General features: G+C 49.1%; 3 protein-coding genes and 1 long non-coding RNA gene across 4 annotated transcripts; all 4 read left to right on the top strand.

Annotated features, from left to right (window-relative positions):
* Positions 1-1430: 1430 nt before the first annotated feature.
* On the top strand, positions 1431-2207 carry LOC100842218 (probable calcium-binding protein CML31). The gene has a single exon (XM_003565053.4). It carries the CDS (start codon positions 1554-1556, stop codon positions 2013-2015), a length of 462 nt encoding a protein of 153 aa, XP_003565101.1. The 5' UTR covers positions 1431-1553; the 3' UTR covers positions 2016-2207.
* A 570-nt stretch (positions 2208-2777) lies between these two features.
* LOC112271124 lies at positions 2778-5654 on the top strand. Its single transcript, XR_002964015.1, has 2 exons — positions 2778-3738; positions 3959-5654. It is a non-coding gene; the product is annotated as an uncharacterized LOC112271124 (long non-coding RNA).
* Positions 5655-11529: 5875 nt separating this feature from the next.
* Positions 11530-15780, top strand: LOC100841924 (non-specific phospholipase C2). The gene is made up of 4 exons (XM_003565052.4): positions 11530-12242; positions 14330-14847; positions 14965-15144; positions 15243-15780. The coding sequence occupies exons 1-4, from the start codon at positions 11632-11634 to the stop codon at positions 15557-15559; spliced, it is 1626 nt and encodes a 541-aa protein (XP_003565100.1). The 5' UTR covers positions 11530-11631; the 3' UTR covers positions 15560-15780.
* A 768-nt stretch (positions 15781-16548) lies between these two features.
* On the top strand, positions 16549-18221 carry LOC100823675 (aspartyl protease 25). Its single transcript, XM_003567442.4, has one exon. The coding sequence runs from the start codon at positions 16670-16672 to the stop codon at positions 18044-18046; it is 1377 nt and encodes a 458-aa protein (XP_003567490.1). The 5' UTR covers positions 16549-16669; the 3' UTR covers positions 18047-18221.
* Positions 18222-22905: the final 4684 nt, after the last annotated feature.

Here is a 22905-nt window from a genome sequence, read left to right as displayed (position 1 = left end):
TTTGACCTCTGAAGAAACCTATCGGGATTAAATTTGACTTATCCCCGTCTCCTAACAGATAAAACAAAAATGCGGGGATATGGGTTTCGGGGAGCCGTTGCCATCTTTACTCGGATCCAATGTCACCTCGCCAGCTACGCCATGGTGAAGAACCAACTAATATTAAAAAATAAGGCAAGTGCTTCCGTGCTTTCCCAAACATTTTTGCACGAATCCCAAAGCAATGCCTGTACTTAACCTTAATGACAGATTGCAAAACGAAGACTTGGAGATTCAGCCCGTATCCAAGTCCAGGGTGCCCACCACATGCCCGACCCATTCTTTTCCCACGAATACGATCTTCTCTTGAGTAGTTCACGCATGTGGAAGCCTCCGGTTATCCCGTAGCGGCCCACCTCTACGTTCAATTGTGCCGCCGTCGGGGTGAGGGCTAGATTTGGAATGCACGATGAAGAGGCAGTAGTGATGACGTTCAAATATTACGACGACTTTGTTACCATCAACTGAATTTAAATCTTTTGCTTAAAAATTAGATGCTTGAGACTATACGCGGGCACGGATGGCCTGTCCTGAAGCTCGACGTCCCAGGCCTTAGTTTCCCGCCCAAAACCCGGCTCAAACCCGAAATGGATTAAAAATAAACATATTTTTCCTTCAGATAAATATGTATAAAAATCATTTTTATCAAAAATGATTATTTAGTATCAAAAAAATACCATTTCTCAGGCACGGTGGGGTTTTCCTGCCGGGCGGGGGTATGCCCATGTTTACCTGGGACATAGCCACACTCATAAAAAAATCAGACAGCTGAAGAATCGAGTAATGTTCAGAAACTTCTCAGCAGCTGAAAAAAAAGACAAACTCTCGAGAAGTACTGCTCAAGTCTCATGAACGTTGACAGGACAGCGACAGTATATGAAATATATGATGTCCACTTGTCAAGGTCCTTAACTCGGGGGGAAAAAAAACTCGGGGATGCTGCTTACAGATACACACGCGATTCCAACAACGCCCGTCTCCTTTAATTTGCCAAGTCGGATGGCACGCGCCAACAACACCGAGCACTTTTTCTTGGTAACCAGAAGCAGCAGGATTTCCCCGTGTCTTCGCCCCCCACGCATATGATTCTCCTCCGGTCCACGGAACAAAACCGGCCAGAAACGTCGTCCTCCCACACGCCACAGAGTTTCCAAGGTTCCCACTAGCTAGTTTCCAAGTCGCGGCTCTTAAATTTTGCCATTGTAGAGCGTTGACCACGACAGACGTTTTTTCTGCGTCCTTGCTGGTCCAACCTGCAACAACGCGGCATATATACGTACTCGCCATCGACGACCGACCTCCAGCCGCCGGCACGGCGTCTTCCCGCCTTGCCGTGAAGCTTCGAAAATCGCGTCCCCTCTCATCAAAGACGACTATATATGCAGACATCACGTACAAGCACCACCATAGCGCCATTTGCAGCAAGCAACGCGCACGTAGGGTTCAGAGGTTTCAGATTATATACCACCAAAGCACATACAGAGTAATTAGCAGAGCAGCAGCAGCAATTCAGCATGGTTGTTGCGTCGTCGTCTTCGTCGTGGAGCGAGCTGAGGACGCTGTTCGCGGCGCTGGACAAGGACGCGGACGGGCGGATCTCGGCGTCCGAGCTGCGCGCGTGCATGGGGGCGACGCTGGGGGAGGACGTGCCCGCGGAGGAGGCGGAGGCGCTGGTGGCGTCTGCGGACGCCGACGGCGACGGGATGCTCTGCGAGGAGGAGTTCGTCAGGCTGGCCCAGCAGGCTTCTTGGGCCGGCGAGGAAGAAGAAGAGGAGCGATGCAGGGTGCTGAAGGAGGCGTTCGGGATGTACGAGATGGAAGGCCTAGGGTGCATCACGCCGGCCAGCCTGCGGCGGATGCTGGGCCGGCTGGGCTCCGACCGGCCCGTGGGCGAGTGCCGGGCCATGATCTGCAGGTTCGACCTCGACGGCGACGGCGTGCTCAGCTTCGACGAGTTCAAGATCATGATGAGCTGAGCTACAGCTCGTCATGAAGCGCCGGCCTGCGAGTTACTCATGCGCTATTAATTTGCAGGGTGTTTGTAATTATACAGGGTTTATTCGTTCGTTCGTTCTTTCGTTCATTCGCGTGTTGATTTTAGCAGCTGCCTGTGTATACTCCATGACGTTTTCCAGTAATTAATGATATGAATACCCGTGATTCCCGATCGTCGGTGTTGTTGAAATTGGGTTGAAGACGAGGTTCCCCGGAAAAACTGGACTGCACATCTTTGGGGAATTCAGATGTCTGAATGAATGGAAAGAACCGAAGAGGACTTTGGATATTTTTTCTTTTTTTGAGAGGAAGAGGACTTTGGATCAGTCTCCACTGGATGTCCAAGGGATAAGTGGGTCATGGGTTCGTGGCCTAGAACCGTAAATACGACTCCCCTACAACTACAAGGCCAACTTTCCGATGCTGCCCAATCAACAGCGCGTACCAGGCCTCACGGCCCATAAAAATTCCAGTCCTTACAGACAACTACTCGGCTTGCATGCCGTCGTATACTTCAATATATATATATACCAATATGTTAAATTGGAGTCGGTGGTGATGGTACGGACTCCGCGGTATGTCACTTTATCAAAATTACAAACAATATGTCACCGCTCCCCTCCTAATTCTATAACTACCAATATATTAAATTGGAGTTGGTGGTGATGGTACGGACATCATCGCGGTACGTCACTCCATCAAAATCTATACTATTCTTGCGTTAGTGCGTCGTACGTCAAACTCGGGCGAATTTCAATCGATGCCACTGTGCCTCTCTTCCCTGCCCCCAAAGAAAGAAAAAGAAAATATCAGACCCGAATCGATCCCCTTCTCCTCACTGAGCTGCCGCCGCCACTCCAAACCCTCCTCGTCAACAAGCTGCCGGCCCTCTGCCCCTCCCCATAGCTGCACCGCCTCCTCTCTCCATCCGCTCGCTGCCTCTTCTCCCAGAGCTCCAGAAGCCGAAGCTAGCACGGCGGCCGTGGCAGCGTAGCGAGACGGCGGCGGAGCGGCAGTAGATTTGGGCACACGCGACCATGTTGAGCTGGAGGCTTGGGTGGACTGAGTGGCCCATAGTGCAATTGCACGTCGAGCTCCATGGCAACCGCCGAACGCGAAGCTCCATGGCAACCTCTGAAAGTTGGGCGTGACGCCGGACGTGGAATTCAAGGATGCCGGCTTGCCCAGGCGCTTGATCCGTTCTACCATGGCTGACGCCCTGTTACGCGGTTTCGTCCTGGATGCCGTGCCATATTGCTTGAGGATGGACACCTGTTGCGAAAGAGGGAGGTTTCTGCCTTTCTTGACGCCCTCAAGTTGCTCGAAGAAATGCACAAGAGGGAGACTTTCAAGACGATGGCCCAGATTTTCACCATGCTGACATATGGAGCTCGTGCACGTGGCTTGTTTGATGAAATGGAGTTGTGCGTAGTGATTCCAAACCATGGAGCTCACAATTTGCTCACAGGGGCCTATGTATTGTGAGGGCAAGGTATTTCCAGTTTGAATGACGGTGATGTTCTGAGATGGATCACAGGGGAATTGGTATGGTCAATGTTACCTACAACACTATGTTGTGTGAGTTTCATAGGGTTGATTACTTCGAGAGCATCTAGAAGGATATATATGAAGACTATTTGCTCAGGGCTCGTGCCAAGGACCAGGATGACAATGTTGCTCGTGAAGGTCTTCTGCTTATTGCTGGTACGTATTGATCTTTGATGTTCTAAGTCATAATTCGTAAGGGCATATTTGATCATGTTGTTTTACTGGTGGACATATATATTCATGTATTTTTCTCAATTTTAGTTCGCCAAATTTTTTGCATCAGTTGATCAGTGTTCTTATTAAGTTGTTGAACGGGGAAACATTATATACAATTGTTAATGTTTGAGTATAAATTAAGGTAGATCCAACCTTTCAGGGTTTTTTCTTTTCTTCCGAAAGGAGTCTCTAACTGTCTATTGAGGAGGTAACTTGTCCTTTCCTTCCTCATGTCAGATTAGATTACACTAACATTTTTTTTGCACCTCAACAAAGATGTCAGGTGTTTGTATTTATGTTCATCAGGTGATTCATCCAAACGCTCATCTCCGAAGTACAAGATCTATTTATTTTATATTCTTTCCTGTATATGATATGTATCTTTGCTTTTGTAGAATAAAAAAGCAGGAAGGTAGTAAAATGATGGTTTTATACATGATAGATTTCATATAGAGGGTGCAAGAGCTACACTTAAACTTGGTAGCAGAAAGCTTAGGTTATACTATCTTGTTAGAGTTTTGCCTTAAAAAAAACCAAGTATGTTACCATGAATCCAAAATTTCTTTCAAGGGTAAGTTTTCTTGATTGCTTTTTCGATACAAATGTTGATAAGAGGGTACCTGCCTTTTCTATAATTTGTCATACGCTTGTTCTCTTTCACTCTATCATTTGTTCATCATAAGAGTATTATATTTTGAAGTCCTCGATCAGGCTGTGAGCTACTCAAGAATAGAGGCAAGTCGATCAAATAGATCTCTCATTATACTTTTTACCTTGTTTTTCCTGCAAGTAACTCAATTTTTTTTGTGTGTTGATGTAGGCTTTTAGTTTGTATAAGAGAAGTTTTACAATGCCCTTTGAAACTTGCCTTTTTCCTTCTTTTCTTTTCGGAAAAAAGAATAGTTGTTATGGATGTACATTCGTCATTGTTCATCGTAGCAAAGTATGGACATAAAACAAAATTTGAATAGTTTAGTGCTACAATTTAATGTGAAGTTTGCCTGCGTGTTACTACATAATAGCAAAATGGAACGGTTTGTCAACTATGTTTTGAAAAAGAAAAATCAGTCGCTGAATGAACGTGCTTAACCTGTATTTGACACTAGCGTGATCGTAACAAGGCATTTCTTCTGCTGAATGAATATGAATCTCAAGGAACCAATTATGACTGATTTATTAAAGTTAATTCATTGATTTGGGTTTTATCCATGGATTGTGCACTGCCCATATTATAGATTAAGCTCCTAGACTGGTCGGACTGGATGTCTTAGATTGTTTCTAATTATTACTTTTACAAAAATATACTGCAGTACTGATCAGCCGACATGTATAAATAACTGTGGTGTGTTGACCCTCTTAGTCAGGATGGTATGGACAGTGGGCAGTCAAGAAGGCATCTCAGTTTAACATCAAGAAAGGACGACATTAATTATTTTTATGGAATCTAATTGCCAGGCAGTCACATGTATTGTATGTTTTAGTAGAAGAAAACAAAGACCATATTATGTGAAATTACAATCGTGAGCCTTGGAATATTACAAAAAGTTCAGTGCATATGTGTTTATCAAATTATGAGGAAAAGTACAGTATCGCAAAATCCAATTTTTTTTTTCTGTTTTTGAAGCAATGTTCGACATCCAGTTTTTCTATTTTTGGATCAATGTTCAACATCCAATTTTTTTTCTGTTTTTCTGCTGTTGTTGAGAAGGTGCTATTCAAGGTCAGAATGGTAGAGTGCTTCTAAAGTCATATATTGTCCATGTAAAGATTATGGTAACAAGGCATAAAAGTAGTTCATTGTTGCTAAGTCGTCATATGTAGACAGTTTAAACCGCTAGATAAAATAATCATGCTTCTAATTCCTTCTCGGTATTACTTTTTGTACAGATTGCACCGAACAAGGTACAGTGGTCGGTGGAAGTTATTCCATATGTATGTTCATTTCAAAGTTTTGACTCAAGGATGAAGTTGCTTGTCAAAAGAATCCTGATAAAAAAAAATTGAGGGAAAAAAATCCTGATAAATTTAAAGGCGAGTTCTATTAGAAAATACTTTGAGCTCCGTGACCTCGTTTCAAATGCAAAACGATGATTTACCCCTTACAAAATGATGATTTAGAGGATGCAGAACGCACGGCTTTGTGTTTCATCTTGTTAGCCGACACGACAGAGTTGGTAAAACTAGATAGCTATGGTCTCTTTCAATAATTGTTGAAGACAACTATGCTCTCTTCAAGTATTTGAAAATTCATTCTTGGTTCAGTTAAAGCAGTGCAAGATTATTTTTTTGTTATTTTCTGAGGGCACTATAAGCCATCCTTGTGGTTTTGTTTTTGTTGAGATGTGTCGACTCACCGAAAGATGGGCTAGAGTAGAGTGTTGCTGCCTATAAATAGCTTTTTGACTTTTACATATTAACATCAAGAATAAACCAGACAGCTTTGTGCTTTGTTACAAAAAATGCATGTGTCATACGTCCAGTAAAAAAGAGCTACAAACTATTCTTCTTTTCTACAAATAAATAGCCTTTTGATTTCCCTTTTGTTCTTACCATGTTCAAGATCTAGATTTGAACGATACATCCAGTTCATGTATAGGATGAACTATGCATCATATATTCTACCCTATCTATTTTCTTCTTGGACGGGCGTGCAAATCTCTACTAGGATGCAATTTTTCTCTTGATCAAGAACTGAAGATGCCATTTTCTTCTTTTTTTTCTTTGGTCCAGATTCCAGTGGATATGATTGTTTTTTTCTCCGGATCATGGCTTGCAGTTTTCTTGCATTGTGATTGCAGTAGCTTCAACTGAGAGAATTAGCTTCTTCTGGCTTTAATTTGCAAAACAAAAAATGGTGTACCAATCAGATGGAGAATGACAGAGAGATATCTAGAATTTGTATATGTCATCATCTTCTATATATCACTCTAATTAATTAAGCCAGATGTTAGGCTTGTCTATTTTTTGCTACTGGTGTATGTACATCCCACTGCCTGCACCTATAGGAAGTGAAAGTGTATGTTAATAAGGCAATGGATGACGTGTTGCTGGAAAAGATCGGAATCTATGACGAAGCTACCCCTGAATATCCCAAATTGTGAAGCCATCCGCTACGGCAGCACAAGATAGTTATCTCTGAGGTTGTCAAACCAAGGGTGGAAGGTTAGGTCAGATGTTTGAGTAGGTGAACGGGACGCCATTTTGCCAGTGCACCGCCACCACGGTAGTCCAACCTCGTCGTATCCATGCTTTTGGTTAAAGTGCTCATTTCGATTGTATTAATTGTTTTTCTCCCACATTGTCACAAGGAGTTTGATTGTGTAAGAGTAATTACTTGTTATCTGATAAATAATGTCTACATTAATTTTTTCATGTTGCTCATTCTTCTTATTAAGCGATAGGATTTTATGTCTTCGCTGCAACGCACGGGCACTTAACTAGTTACAAACAATATGCCACCCCCCTCCTAATTCATGATTTCTCCGTCTAATCCCGTCGGGAGCCCAAGGCCTCCGCCGCCGGCTGCCCCCCCCTCCAGCCTCCGCCGCCGCCTGCCTTATGTCATGCAGCCGTATTTCTCTCACCGCCTCCCGCCGTCGCCGCCTGCCTGCCTTCTCTCCTGCCGCCGCCTGCCCTTGTGCCCCCGCCTGCCTTCTCTCCCGCCCCCGCCTGTGCCCCATAGTGCCAATTCGTCTCCTTCCTTCCCAATCCCACCGCTTGCTGGCGTCGCGTAGATGATTCCCCACCGGCTGCGGAGGCGGGGGCAGGCGTGACTTGGCGCAAGTGGTGGGGTGCATCATGTCCGAGCAGGAGACCTCTTGCGCAGGGCCTCTGGTAGCGCTACCGCTGGCGGGGAGCCTCGTCGTCTACTTCCCCCAGGGGCACAACGAGCAGGGCCTCTGGTAGCGCTACCGCTGGCAAGGAGCCTCGTCGTCTGCTTCCGCTGATTCTTTTGCTGATCAAAAGCTGTTGGCTGTTGTTGTTGCTTTCCTACCCCTTTGGATCAGTCATTCAGTCTCCGTGTAGTCATTTTCTTGCGAGGGTAATTAGTTGGTTTGGTCTACACCAAAGGCCAAACGAATTACATGCTCGCCTAATTGGTCAAAATCGTGCTGAGGTGCAAACTGCTAATTACTACCAGATGAGTCGAGATTTCAGTAAACGTTCAGTTATCAGAATTTGTAGCTCAAGGGATTCCACGCAATAGAACTTGATCATTCGACCTCTATGATCTGTTTTCCAAGTTGAAATGAGCCACCGACCCTCTACCAATGATATATCTACATGGTTTTGATGTTCACACGAAGGAGAGTTCAAGGTTGTAAGGTACAGTAGACTGAAACAGATAAACTGATTTTCTTGACCAATGTCAGGTTAGGATTATTTTTTTACATGTGCAAAACTACTGCAAATATCTCCTCGGTGAGTTCAAAGACTAATTCTCTCCCGTAAAGATGAAGGATCTCAATCTATGCAGGTATATCTCATATCAACCAGGAGAATCTAATAGTAGCTAAAGTTACATGGAGCCACATTCAGGTGATGATTACTATCAAACAGGATGTAAAAGATTGAATAGTTCTTGCAAACTGATATTCCTTAAACTTCTATGTCTGTTTTCACTTAGCATTTTCTTGTGAAATAAAGCGACGTTCAAACCAAGGGATGAAATGAAAGTACAAAAAGAGAAGGAAAATTCTTCATGTTTTCATGACGCTTCGATAATTATACTAATTTTTTGTGTTCTTAGTTATTCTCCGTAGGGCTTTTAGCTAGTTTGTTTAGAATTAGAGTCCGAGTTGTGAACGTGTTAGCTGAGTTTGAGTCTAGCTATGGTTAATTAGCAGTAGCGGTAGGTGTCCATCTTGTTTTATCCAAAAAAAAAAAGGTGTCCATCTTGTGCTAGGAATTGGTATTCGATTAGGTATATACCGTATAGGCCGGCTTGGTTCATGCATGCATATACACGTGAGAGCTGAGCTTTGTAGACACATGCCGGTGCCTCTGTCCAAATAATTTTTAGTTGCGTGCTTTTTTTTAATTGATCTTGGGACAAACCCAACTATACATATCTACCCAACCTTGTTGATCACTAAGTCTGGGTCGCAGCAAGAAGTTAAGATGGACGGTACCGTGGTGGCGCCGAGCCTGCCTGACGACGTGCTCGCCGACGTCCTCAGCCGCCTCGCCCCGCGCTGTCTTGCCACGTGTCGCAGCGTCTGCAGGTCCTGGCAAGGCGTCCCGGGACTGGGACGGCAGCCTGCACGTCCACGGTCACTGCAACGGCCTTCTCTTGCTCGACCGCTACGTCGTCAACCCCGCCACAAGATGTTGGGACCCTGTGCCCCCGGCCCTGCTCCAAGGCGCCATGCCCGTACTCTCAACCGATCGTAAGTGCCAGGTGATCAAAGAACCAGAGGGCATCTCATACTACAGGCACTTAGGAAAATCCAAGGAGGGCGTCTACTACGCATCCTTCACCCATTAATTATTGGCGTCTCCAAGTCTGGACCCTCGACCAAGGATCAATGACGTGGACACTGAAGCACAACGTCGACCTCAAACCCATGCTTATTGTTCTTCATCGACTACCGGAACAGCAACCTTCATGGCTCTTACAGGACGTCAACTACAACTTCTTGGATGGAAAGCTCCTCAGACCACATCAATGAATACTGACCCATAGCCGGATCGTGCACGCGAGTACTCCGGCCGTTATCTATGTAAGTTAAGCTGGCAGCATATCCTTTCGTGCACGGCAGCGGCACGGGGCGATCATCCATGCATCGCATATTCGCATGCCATTGACGTGCCGTTTCTTCTGATAGGAGCAATACGTTGCATGCACTTCTTACAGACAAACACACGCATGGTCACGTACGCGAAAAGGAGAATATCGAAGAGACCGTGACAGGTCGAGAAGGACACGAAAGGGATAGACGATCATTCTAATCCGTGCGTTACGTGCACTCTCAAGTGCTACTGCAGAACTAAACTCAGATCAATGCTAATGTTTACTCAGAACGGATAAGCTTACACACCTAATATTGGTGGCAGTATCTCCTCTTCCTACGGGAAATATCACCGTGAGTCCGCAGTTCTTTCTCACGAGATTAATTTTAAACCGGTGTGGCGTACGGCTGCTAGGCCGTGACCATTAATCTCGTCGAATCCGCGGCCCGACGGATGGTCGCATAGCAAAACAGCATGGCTTGCACTTGCACACGACTCCTTTTTCCTTTATTTTTGAGAACCTAGCAGGCGCTCTGCCTTTTCCATTAAAGAGGGCAAAGAAAATACAACAATCCATCAAAAAGAAGCAGACCAGTTACAGGCAACCGGCTGGTGAAAAGGAGAAAAAAGATTACTCCCAACTAGCCTCCTTCGGGAGGTCACACTCCGAAACGATTAAAGAAAAAACGCTCGCCGGCGAGGATCGGCGGTTCTCAAAAATTCTCTGTTTCCTCTCCTTCCAAATGTGCCAAACCACCATACTTGCCCACACGATGCCAGCATTCGCCTTCTTAGGCTTGATCCTTTTTCCTTTATCATGCAGTGAATTAACAACGAGAGCGGCGCACACATGTTCTCACGTACGAGTACTTGTCTCCAAGGAACAGGTGCACCGAGACAGGAGCATATCCCACCGCCGCTAAACGTCGTACGTCCGTGCATGTGCATGCATGCACCACATCATGCAATGCAATCAATGAGCCGTTCTTCCTGGGTGTACGTTCCCACCGCCCCCTGGCATACTGCATAACACGACGATTTCTGCCGCTACAGAGAGAAGATGATCAGTCCCACAAACAGTGTCTGTAGCTTGGAGCAGTTGGAATGATGGAATGTAAAGCGGTGGACGGTGCAACTCTAGAACTTTGGGCATCGGGGCAAGCAAACGCCAACGGTACGTGTGGAGTTGTGAGTGTACGTGCCTACGTTTTTGTGACATGTAAAAATGATAAGTTTCTGACTACACTGTTTTCTCCGTGGTAGCGTTCACGTTTTATTTCCCATATTATTATTTTTGCAATCCATATCCAAATGGGTTTTATTTTGGAGTACGTACATACATAGCATGCCTTAATTTCACGGACGATTTATTATTTTCGAAAACTAAACAAAGAGAAAAAGAATAGGACATCTGTTTTGTGTACGGAAAGAGTAGTTGCTAAATTTACCCCCCGCGGACGAAAATGCCTATGAATTCTCTGGTGGCAAAATTAAATGATAAACAGCAAGATATCCATAACATTGGTAGTGCTAAAAGGGCATTAGTTGGCGGATTAATTGCTTGGATACATATACAGGCAGAAAATTTAGGAACAATGATACAGCACTAGTACTCACATTATCTAACTCTATCGTATCGAAACGATAAGATGTTTAAATTTTATCTGTTCTAAGTGAGATTTTTTTTATTAATTTTGAAGTTTGACTAATTTGTAGAAAATCTAGCAATCTGTACATCTCTAAAATAGTTTTATTAAATCAGTCAGATACAGTATATTTCTTCGTATACTCACTTGATATTATGATATTTTTGAACTTGGAAGAACAACGGTCCCGGAAGGAAGCCGCTTGTCGTTTGAAAAGAGGAAGTATCTACGGAGGAGTACTTTTGCTTTGTCCGGGCCCTGTGTAGACCCCGTCCACCGTCGTCCACGGCAACAGCGACAACATCCACCCACACCGCACCCAATAAAAACGCAAACGGGGTCCCATTCCCATCTCCCTCCATCACGAGCTCTCCTCTTCCTCTCCTCTTCCTCTCCTCTCCCCTCCCCCCAATCCCCAGCAATCTCAAACCCAGCGAAATCAAATCCATCGCCAATGGCGGCTCCCCCTCGCGGCCCCCGGCGCCGGCCGCGACCCCATACCCTCCCCGCCGCCGCCATCCTCGTCCTAAGCCTCCTCCTCCTCTCACCACCATCCTCCTCCTCCTCGGCGGCGGCGGGGCCGACGAGCCCGATCAAGACGGTGGTGGTGGTGGTAATGGAGAACCGCTCCTTCGACCACATGCTGGGGTGGATGAAATCCCTGAACCCGGCCATCGACGGCGTCACGGGGGCCGAATGGAACCCGGCGAACGCCTCCGACCCGTCCTCCCCGCGGGTCTACTTCCGCGACGGCGCGCAGTACGTGGACCCGGACCCGGGCCACTCGTACCAGGAGATCCGCCAGCAGGTGTTCGGCTCCGACGACGCCTCCGGCCCCGCCAAGATGAACGGGTTCGTGCAGCAGGCCACCTCCATCGGTGGCGGCAACATGACCGACGCCGTCATGCACGGCTACAAGCCCGACGCCGTCGCCGTCTACAAGGAGCTCGTGTCCCAGTTCGCCGTCTGCGACCGATGGTTCGCGTCCGTCCCCTCGTCGACCCAGCCTAACCGCCTCTTCGTCCACTCCGGTACCTCCGGCGGCGCCACCAGCAACAACCCAGAGTACGTGCGTTTTTCGAACCAAACTCGATCCGTCGACTTTTAATTTCATTCAATTCCGGCGATATATACGAATGCACCTTGGTTCCTTGCGTGTCAGCCAGAACCTGCAGTGCGTGAGGTTTGTTTGTTCGTGGGTTGGTTGCGGGGATTTATTGGTGGTAGGTTGTTGGAGATGATTGCACGCCCGGATATGCACAAAATGTCCTCATCATCCTAACTAGAGAAATTAGTCTGCAGTAGTATCAGAATAGGTCGATCGGCAAATTAAATTCGTGATTACGTACATGACGCATTTTGCTTCTTCTTTTTTGGTGTTCAGTGAGTGGGGACGATATTTCTGTTTTTGATCTTCTTTTTTAGATAAAATGCATTTCTGTCCGGATTTATGTTATGATCTTTTTTAGTAAGTGTGCTTCAAAATATAGCTACTGACAAAATTGATGTCGGTCGAATTTGTGAACCACTATTCCTAAATTTGCCGCGACAATTTCTAGACTTCATCTCTGTGCGTACGATGGAAAGTGTTAATTTGGAAAGTAGTTCGGTTTATGATCGGAGGAGTTATGTCTATAACCAGAGGGGTCAAATAGCATGGCCGGCCCTTTTCTGTCAAAATCACAAGGAGGTTATCTTTTTTAAAAAAACAAGAAGGTTGTCTGCTAGCATATCTGAACGTACCAAGCTGACGTAAGTCGAGCAGAATGTCTGGTTTTTTGCTCGGCGGGGACAGAGTAGAGCACGTGTAAACAGCGAAGAGTAGTAGAGCACAGTACCAGTACCCTTTTCTGGGCAGTTTTTATCCAGCTCAAACTCTGAAAAGCAGAACGATTTCAGATACAGCATACAGCTTGATCTGCATCTGCTAGTAACAAGTCTAGAGAGCTAGAACGAACAGTTGAATTAATTAGTATCACGGCGGTTGAACGAACCTCTAGACTGGACCAGAGGATGCACAAAGACGATGGAACTCCAATGACCAACGCTACTTCATCAGAGCCCCAACACCCAGAGCCATAGTTTTCCTTTACTCTCCGGTTAATTTGTTCTTTTGGGTTAGAAAAATGGCTCAAATATACGTCAACTCAACAGACCATTAGCCATGACACGCGTCATGCCTGTAGTCGGTGAGGCTCAGGAGCCTCGCACACTCCTTTGCTTTCTTCTTTTCGCTTTGTTTAGGATGGGCACTAGATCCTTCTTGCAAAAGTACTTTGGTCAATAGTGCTGCATCATCGTGACAGGACACTGCGGGCGGCACTAGTACGAGAAGTGCCATAATCCTGATTGTAATAGACACATGGCCGGTTTTGACTAGCCGGCACCACAAAAATAACTAAACAAATACTCCTTCCGTTTTTATGGAACGGAGGTAGTATGCGCGTACATGGCTTTTGTTATCGCAAATCTTTATGGGCCATGCATGCATGCTTTCCCTTTGCCTGTTTGCTTTTGCTCACGTTCCAGATTAAAATACTGTAATCGAGATTAAGCACTAATACAAGGGGTAGGCTCCATCCATGACCCATGTGAAGTGATGCGAGGGGAGGTAGTATGTCGACGGCACGCATGTACGCAGCTTCGAATGGGTGGTCTAGATTCCTGTCAGGACAGGCATGAGACCGAGTGACATTACTTCTAGCCATGCCGCCTTAACTCGTGTCGGTGCACGGGGTCAAGTGGGATAAGAGTAAAAAATGGCTCCCCTGCGGCAGTGTGGTGTCGTGTCGTGTCGAAATCCGTGCGTCACATGGTGCTGTGCTGCTTCAGTGGATTATTTGGGCCCGCCAAGGGACGGCCCAACACCAAACGAGCCTCAAACCCAGCAGCGTGGCAAATGGACCTAGCAGTGCAGCCCAGCCCAGTCGGTTCCACTGGAGTGCATATGGACAAAACCTGGAAACAATTCAGAATTCAGTGCAGCTGTTTCGGTTTCTTCCGAGAGGAGAGAAGCCGTTTTCGTGAACAATCATATTCACGCTCATGCTATCCTGATTTGAATTGAGCACTCTCTTTTTATAAACGTCTCATCAGAACAGAAACTATCCTGACAACAACGAGACTGACTACTTTGGATTTGCACGACGCAGGTTGCTTGCCGAGGGTTACCCGCAGAGGACGATCTTCGACAACATCTACGACGCTGGCCTCTCCTTCGGCGTCTACTTCCAGGACGTGCCGGCGGTGCTCTTCTACCGCAACCTCCGCAAGATCAAGTACCTCCTCAAGTTCCACCCGTTCCACAACACGTTCCGCGACCACGCCCAGAGCGGCAACCTGCCAAACTACGCCGTCGTGGAGCAGCATTACATGGACTCCAAGAGCCACCCGGCCAACGACGACCACCCTTCCCACGACGTCTACCAGGGCCAGATGTTCATCAAGGAGATCTACGAGACCCTGCGTGCCAGCCCCCAGTGGAACGAGACGCTCATGGTCATCACCTACGACGAGCATGGCGGGTTCTTCGACCATGTGCCGACTCCTGTCGATAACGTGCCCAGCCCTGACGGCATTGTTGGTCCTCCGCCTTATAACTTCGAGTTCAACAGGTTGGGGGTGCGCGTCCCGACCATCTTCATCTCCCCGTGGATCGAGAAGGGAACTGGTCAGTAAGCACTCCCTATACTAGTTCATTGTGCAAACTAGATGCTAGCCAGTAGTAATGCTTAAATTGTTCACTTCATATATATGTTCATCGTCGATAAATTTGTCGTTGTTTCAGTTGTCCATGGGCCAAATGGAAGTCCAACCCCGAATTCACAGTACGAGCACTCGTCCATCCCTGCAACCGTGAAGAAACTTTTCAATCTGCCGCAGGATTTCCTGACTAGAAGGGATGCATGGGCTGGGACCTTCGAGAGTGTCGTGAAAACCAGAACTGAACCAAGGACAGATTGCCCAGGTACGTAGGAGGACAAGCGACTCATCCTAGTTAAAGCCTGTCAAGCGGCACCATGGCTAATTTTGTGTTACGCGTATGCACTCTATATATATATGCAGAGACACTTCCGATGCCGACGAGGATACGGCAGACGGACGCGAACGAGGAGGCGAAGCTGAGCTCGTTCCAGCAGGAGATCGTGCAGCTGGCGGCGGTGCTCAACGGCGACCACCAGCTGACGAGCCTGCAGGAGAGGATCAGGGACAGGATGAACGTCAGGGAAGGCACCGCCTACATGAGGCGCGCCGTGAGGCGCTTCTTCGAGGCCGGCTTGTCGGCCAAGAGGATGGGCGTTGCCAACGACGAGCAGATCGTCAAGATGAGGCCCTCGCTCACCACCAGGACCTCCTCCGACATCGATCAGGAACACCCGTAGAAGAAAAAGAAGCATATATTTATAGAAATTGATGGTTGGAAATTGCTACTGCTGCTACTACATATAGAAAGATATAGGCTAGCCAGTACGGCGTGCTCGCGCTAGATTGGATTGGATTGGAAGTGCTGTTGCTATTAGGATGGATGGATTGGGGTATACATGAGCCGTGTAAAGAAACATTCTTTGGTATACAAGCAAGGCAACGCATGCATTGTGACGTACTCTGTTTTGTCTCTCAGCATGTTCAGCTCAGCAATGTCTCTTGCTGTCCGCGACCCAAAATTTGCTTGCCCCGTCCAAAATTCAAAATTGCTTATGTTCAGGCTAAAATATTGGGGGTGTAAGTTGACTTCCAGCCGGCGCACCGATCACCTGGTGCTCTGCCGCCCCTTTCCCCTGTTCCCTCGTCGAGATGTCTCTCGTACACGGTCGGTGCTAGCAGCCAAGCGCTGATAAGCCTGCAATGGTGGCATCCATCCTCATAACGTTGGGTGCCTCTGTCTGTAACTCTGTATCCAAAACCACCAACAGACCATGGAGGATCACAGCCTGTATGTGCAGCCAAGCCACTCGCACCAAGCCACTCGCATCGTGCGGTCTTCAGATCGTCGTCACACGTATGAGAAGCATGCAGCTGACCTCTGACCAAACTGAAACTTAACATCACGGTGAGTTCAGCCGTTGTGGATACACACCAAACTGACTGTTAATCCAAGTTAATTAGTACACCTTCTTCCATAGCCTTGGCAAGTCATGGAGGCTATAAACCTAGCAGCTACTAGCTCGTTTGGTACTTGGTAGAAGTACGGTACAAAGAACTCGTTAATTAGCACTTGGACACCTAAACTGAATGCATCCGTGTGCACTTAACCTGCCTATTTTCAGTTTCAGTCATTCAGTGAGCGCATGCCACATAAAACAATCAGGCCGGCGACACATTTTTCAACAACAGAAGGAATTTTGTTCCTCTATATATATACACGCCTTCACAGCTCCATGCCTACACCAAGCTAGCCAAGCTAGCCAGCCACCTTCGTCTCCGTTAACTTTTGCAATCCTTCCACGTTAAAATTAGGAAGGAACCGGGCTTGTGATTGATCAAAAGCAACCATGATGTGCCCGCTCTTCAGATTTTCTCTCCTCATCGTCCTATTACCATCCACGTTCTGGACGGACGCAAACGCAGTGCGCAGCTCGACGCTTCTCCTAGCACGCTCTGATCAGTTGGTATCGCCCAACGCCGGCTCGCCGCTTGCGGCATGGGCGGCCTCCATCGCCGCCCAGTCCGCCGCCGACGCGGCCGGTGTCGCCACGCTCGCGGCCAAGCCCAAGCCCAAACCCAAAGGCCACAGCAGGCACACGTTCGTGCCGATCGCGGCGGGGCGGCAGATCCTGCGCACCCCGAGCTACGTGGCCCGCGCGCGGCTCGGCACGCCGCCGCAGACGCTCCTGGTCGCCATCGACCCCAGCAACGACGCCGCCTGGGTGCCCTGCAGCGCCTGCCTCGGCTGCGCGCCCGGCGCTTCGTCGCCTTCCTTCGACCCGACGCAGTCGTCCACGTACCGCCCCGTGCGCTGTGGCGCGCCGCAGTGCGCGCAGGTGCCGCCCGCGACGCCGTCCTGCCCCGCCGGCCCCGGCGCGTCCTGCGCTTTCAACCTCTCCTACGCGTCCTCCACGCTCCACGCCGTCCTCGGCCAGGACGCGCTCTCCCTCTCAGACAGCAATGGCGCCGCCGTCCCGGATGATCACTACACGTTCGGCTGCCTACGCGTGGTCACCGGCTCCGGCGGCTCGGTGCCGCCGCAGGGGCTCGTGGGCTTTGGCCGCGGACCGCTGTCGTTCCTCTCGCAGACGAAAGCCACCTACGGGTCCATCTTCTCCTACTGCCTCCCCAGCTACAAATCCTCCAACTTCTCTGGCACGCTGCGGCTGGGTCCCGCCGGTCAGCCCAGGAGGATCAAGACGACGCCGCTGCTCTCCAACCCGCACCGCCCGTCGCTCTACTACGTGGCCATGGTCGGCGTCCGCGTGAACGGCAAGGCCGTGCCGATCCCGGCATCGGCGCTCGCTCTGGACGCGGCCACGGGGCGCGGCGGCACCATCGTGGACGCGGGCACCATGTTCACGCGCCTCTCGCCGCCGGCCTACGCCGCGTTGCGCAACGCGTTCCGGCGCGGAGTAAGCGCGCCCGCGGCGCCGGCGCTCGGCGGATTCGACACGTGTTACTACGTTAACGGGACGAAGTCGGTGCCGGCCGTGGCGTTTGTGTTCGCCGGAGGGGCACGGGTGACGCTGCCGGAGGAGAACGTGGTGATCAGCAGCACTTCGGGCGGCGTGGCTTGCCTGGCGATGGCGGCGGGGCCGTCTGACGGCGTGAACGCTGGGCTTAACGTGTTGGCCAGCATGCAGCAGCAGAACCACCGGGTTGTGTTCGACGTTGGCAATGGCCGCGTCGGGTTCTCTCGCGAGCTCTGTACGGCCGTCTGATCTTCTGCGTGCAACTGTACTAGCTTCTACTACTTCATCGGACTTCGATTGATAGGGCTTTCGAACTTGCGTGTGTTTTATGCCACTGGTGCTGTGTATGTTTCTCGCTTTGCCGTGGAATTGATTAAGCAGAGGAATATAGCATGGATCATAATACTATTCGGTGCCTTAATTATTGATCCCCCCATTCAAATATATGGGCTCCAAGCGTCATCAACTTCAAGAGTCATTAGGAATTTGCATCCCACATCTCGTCCGGCGGGAATGGCGTCAGGCGGTGAGGATTTGGGAAAGAAGAGAAAGAGGAAGGAAGAAGATGTCTGTGCCACAATCGTGTGGGTCCCACATGTCACTGGGAGCACTCCGTACCACATGAGGAATTCCGGTTAGCAAACCCTTGTTTTATCCACCGGGATTAGTGAGTACACGGTGCCAGCTTCAACGATTTTGAGTATATATTTGATATGATCGACCTCTACATTAATAAGGTTAAAATTAGAATTTACTCATTTAATACAGACAGTGTGTATGTTTTCCAAACAAAAAAAGTTGTCTCCCCTGTAATTGCATCCAGACAATTGTCGGTAGTCACTTTTTAGCCAAAAAAAATGTTTAGGGGAAAGGTTAGCCGAACAAATGATAAAGTTTGATGGCCCAAACGAATGAAGACGGAGCTGCAATGGTGCTATTGAGGAGAAACATCGAGGAGGCCACAGGCTAACAGCCCAGAGCCCACGCATCGTGTTCCAGCTTGATGGACCGGGCCGTACAAGCCCTCTCGTCAAAAATGTGTCGGCGGAGTTAGATGGACCGAAAATAAACAAACAGAAAATGTCCAATAAGAGCCCATTTTGTTTGCGGAGCACATTGCCAGTCAGTTCGTTGCACCCGTTAAACTTGGTACCAGTACAGTACCCGTGCATTTCCACGGACTCTTAAACATAAACGTCCTACACAACAAAGAAATCATGAAAACTTCTTGCTACTCCAGCTAATTAGCAGAGAAGAGAAACAATACTGATCCGGAAGCTCGTGGGGGGCACCGGAGGTGCGGGGCGACAGTGCAGCGGTGGATTTGGCGGCGCGAGTGCGGATTTGAGATCAGGCCCAGCATCTCGCACGTGTCAGGGGCGGACGAAGCAATTTTTTCTTTCGGACGCGTGGTTCGGTGGGCTGGACAGACCGATCCCCCCAATTGGGCTGGGCACAGGCCGAAGCCCAAATCACGCGACGGACGAAGACCGCGGAAGGAAACACTATCCCTTCATTATTAGATAGTACAATGCCCGTGCGTTGCCACGGTCACTTAGAGTGCGCTTGGTTTGTGAGATATCCATCGACGACGTGTATAAAGATATTTCTATTCTGTGTTTGGTTGTCTAACAGAGAAAGGACAACGACAGAGAAAGGAAGTGGAGGAGGCACGTGGGGTCGGTGCAGGACCAGCTGCTCGATAATGGGGTGCACCAAAGAAACGCCTCTCGCGGGTCTACCGCCACCGCTCCCTCACCCAGCTCCTCTGTTGGTCGCCTTGTGCGGAAGGGAGGAGCGCTGATGGCAGGAGAGAGCGGCGCCCGCGCGGTAGACAAGAGCAACGTCGACGGCAAGAGGGAGCGGCGCCAGCAGAGCAGACGTGAGACACGTTGGTGGCGGGACGTAGCGTCGCATGCGCGACAGAGCAGAGCCGCGCCGAAGTAGGGGGATAAGTGCCGATGGCGGGCGGAGGGAAGGTGGGAGGAGATGGAGGGGGATGGCGGTCACAAGAGGTCTGGAGGAAGAGGAGTAGAGGCATATCGGTATTGGGGTCAGGGAGAAATCTAAGGAAGGAGACGCATATATGCAGAATAGCCCATATAATTTGGACCGCGGGTTGAATTATCAAAACTTGAGGAGACAAATTGCAAAGTTCACGGACGGACGACGACGAAAGAAGTTCCTCTCTTTATTATTTGGGCAGAAAGAAAATCCAAGCACGTCTAAACCGAAACTGCACATGTCCGTGATGCCGTCTCTACTGACTCCTGCCGCAGACCGTCTCCATGATGGCATGATGACTCAGCGCACATTGGCAGCCAAATTTAGCAGCAGGGGACGGAGACAGGCGACTGAGGCAGGCGCTATCATGGCCGGAGCAAAGATAGCGGACGTGCCAGCCTCACCCGTACCGTACGGCTCGCCGATGCAGGCAAGGCGAGAAGAGTCCTCCTAGCAACAAACAGGCGTGGGCTGGCATAGGAATCTAGGCATCTAGCTAAGCTAGCCAGGGGTCCGGAGCAGCGGTGGCCTTGCCTGGCCTGGCCTGTGGTAGATTCAGGCCCATTCCTCGTTTCGCCCTTCGTCCCAGACACAGGTGTCAACCAGGCCTGTGCTATCCAACCACCAGCGCTGGCTGGGCCACTGACACGGCCTGAACATCATCCCCACACACAGCCTTTCTCTTTTCTTTTTTCTGCCCTCTGCAGCAGCTTCTCGCCCGCGCGTGCCCGAGATAGAGACGCCAGGCATTGGCATGCCGGCCGCGGCGTGGGATCCGGGGCGGCCCAGCTGGACCGAGCCTCGGCCAACGGGCAGTCCGCCACGTAGTAGGTCTCTCTCTCCGGCCTGGACCCCCCTTTGTTGTTTGTTGAAGGTCCAAATTAACGCAGCACGTTAAACGTGGCTCTTTTTCTCTTTCGGCGCCTTGTTTTTTAAAATATGAACCAACGTGGCTCGATCTTCTTCTTCTTCTTTTCTTTGCTCTTTCGGCGTTTGTGTTAGAGCGAGTCACGTGAGGAGCGCGTGCGAGTGGGCCGGGGACGTGTCGGCGTTGAGGGAGACGGAGACAAAGGCTGCGGCTGGTATCGATCGGAGCCGGGCCTGGGACTCTTCTCTGATTTCTGGACGGCTTGACGCAGGGCTCCTAGCTCAGACTTTTTAATTGACGACGGGTGTTTAACGGTGAGCCGCAGCAGCAGTAATTTCGTCACGGCCAAAGATGCCTACTGTGTCCACCGGGTTGTTTCACCGTACAACTCCAGTAGCAGCAGTAGCAGGGCACCAGCACAGCGGCTGCAGGGTTTAGTTATTGCGGTCGTTGTCAGGACGCGGACGCTGGGCCGAAGAAAACAAACAAGGAAAGAAAAGGGGCGGGGGTCGACAAGGGAAGCGGCCGGGTCTCTCTGGCTTTGGTCCCCTCTGCGGCCTGCTAACGCGGGGCTCGAGGCAAAAAATGCCACGCCAACCCAGCCCACGCGCCTCCTTGTTCCCTCGGGAAACACAAACCAAAACCGGTGCGGCACGACACCTGCACAGCCCCGCCCTGGCCCTCGATCGGGTCGCTTCCTGCTGCGCCGAAAGTTTGGCCTGCGCAACCGTGTCTCCGTCCAGTAAAAAAAACATATCTCAAATTTATCGAAATTTTAAAATTTTAACGGATCTACGCGTGATTTAGCGTACAGATGCGTTCAGATTTAATTAAAGTTGAGACACTTTTATTGAATGGAGCTACTACTAGTTTTGGGATTGTTCCTTTGTTGATGAAAAGATACTCGTGTTTACAAATTTTATCTTGACATTTACTCACTCCGTCACATATCAAGTGACTTTCTTACACGTATTTAGACGCTTTATAGGTATAGATGAATCAATATTTAGACAAATTTAAGTCATTTAATATGAGACGGAAGGAGTATTAGAAATGCATTGTGAGTCCATATGTATCGTATGTCCGTACCGCGTGTCGTATGTCAACGTTACTAGTTTTACTATACATGTAATTCTATCGTGCAGTATATTAATGTGTTTACATGTTTTAAGTTCGTACAACGGAAATCATCGTGACTTTGCGCCCCAAATTACGATTGTGGATTGGCTCAAATTTTTTTTTAAGATTGTCGATCCGCCGCACTGATCCTTCCCGGGTATATACCCATGCATGTGCAAATAGCCGTCAGTGCTTGCTTCCCGCTCGATCCAGTGCAAAGGAAGCAACGGATCCGATGCCATGGCATGGAAGGTTCAGTGGAGGATCCTGCACCCAATAATTGCTTTCTCACCATTGTGTGAGTGTGCCCTACGCACACTGCTGTGCTTCCGGCCGGCCGGTGCATGCCCTTTGGTTTTGAGTGATTCCCGTACGTGGTGCGGCGGTGATAGCGAAATCCTTGCAGCTGATGGAAAAAAGGGCCAAATCCTTGCAGCTGATATGGAAAAAGGCTCCCCCCAACCCCACTTACCCCAGACTTCCCTTTTGTCTTGTCATTTCACTTCACACCACTTGGGAAAACGCTTTACGGTCGACATGGCTGCATGCTCGAAAGAACGTACCACCACCAAAGAAAATTACATTTTTATTAACTAAGACAACATGATTAGTAGTAGCACCAGTAGGGTTTATGCTACAGTATCAGAATGATGCTGCTACTACTAAAATGTGGAGAATCTTGCACTGGCCGGCCTGTGTGTGACGCACACTCACGTCACGTGCATGCACGAAAGCGTAGTACGTGACTCCTTAATTGAGACGCCCAGAAGTTGCACCCATCTCGAACAGCTTCATTTTCCTGGCAGCCGTTGAGCGACGACACTGGGGCAGCATCTTCTTGCTCCCAAGTCTGAGCCAGTTCATTCCCCGGCAGCCGTTCAAGAAAGTAAGAAAAAAAAAATTCCTTCGCCCACATGCACCCAATTGCATGCAATGGCTGGCGAATCGACCGCCAATCATGAACGCGCACAGAAAAAAAACGGGGAGGACGGATTAATAAAAGTTGACTTTTACGTGCCTGGTGGATCGATGCACCAAGGTCGCCCACACTGTTCATTACTTCCCGACCAGAATAAAAAAAAATACTGCGGAGAACGTGGTGCTTGTGGCCCGGTTT

This window comes from Brachypodium distachyon, chromosome 2 (genome assembly GCF_000005505.3).
Source record: "Brachypodium distachyon strain Bd21 chromosome 2, Brachypodium_distachyon_v3.0, whole genome shotgun sequence".
NCBI classification, from domain to species: Eukaryota; Viridiplantae; Streptophyta; class Magnoliopsida; order Poales; family Poaceae; genus Brachypodium; species Brachypodium distachyon.
This window is presented reverse-complemented; position numbering and strand designations above follow the sequence as displayed.

What these genes read in the sequence shown, in the direction of transcription:
- LOC100842218 (XM_003565053.4), top strand. Translation starts at nt 1,554, where the DNA reads ATGGTTGTTGCGTCGTCGTCTTCGTCGTGGAGCGAGCTGAGGACGCTG.
- LOC100841924 (XM_003565052.4), top strand. Translation starts at nt 11,632, where the DNA reads ATGGCGGCTCCCCCTCGCGGCCCCCGGCGCCGGCCGCGACCCCATACC. An exon ending in GCCACCAGCAACAACCCAGA is followed by an intron (nt 12,243 to 14,329) that starts GTACGTGCGTTT and finishes TGCACGACGCAG; the next exon opens with GTTGCTTGCCGAGGGTTACC. An exon ending in ACCAAGGACAGATTGCCCAG is followed by an intron (nt 15,145 to 15,242) that starts GTACGTAGGAGG and finishes ATATATATGCAG; the next exon opens with AGACACTTCCGATGCCGACG.
- LOC100823675 (XM_003567442.4), top strand. Translation starts at nt 16,670, where the DNA reads ATGATGTGCCCGCTCTTCAGATTTTCTCTCCTCATCGTCCTATTACCA.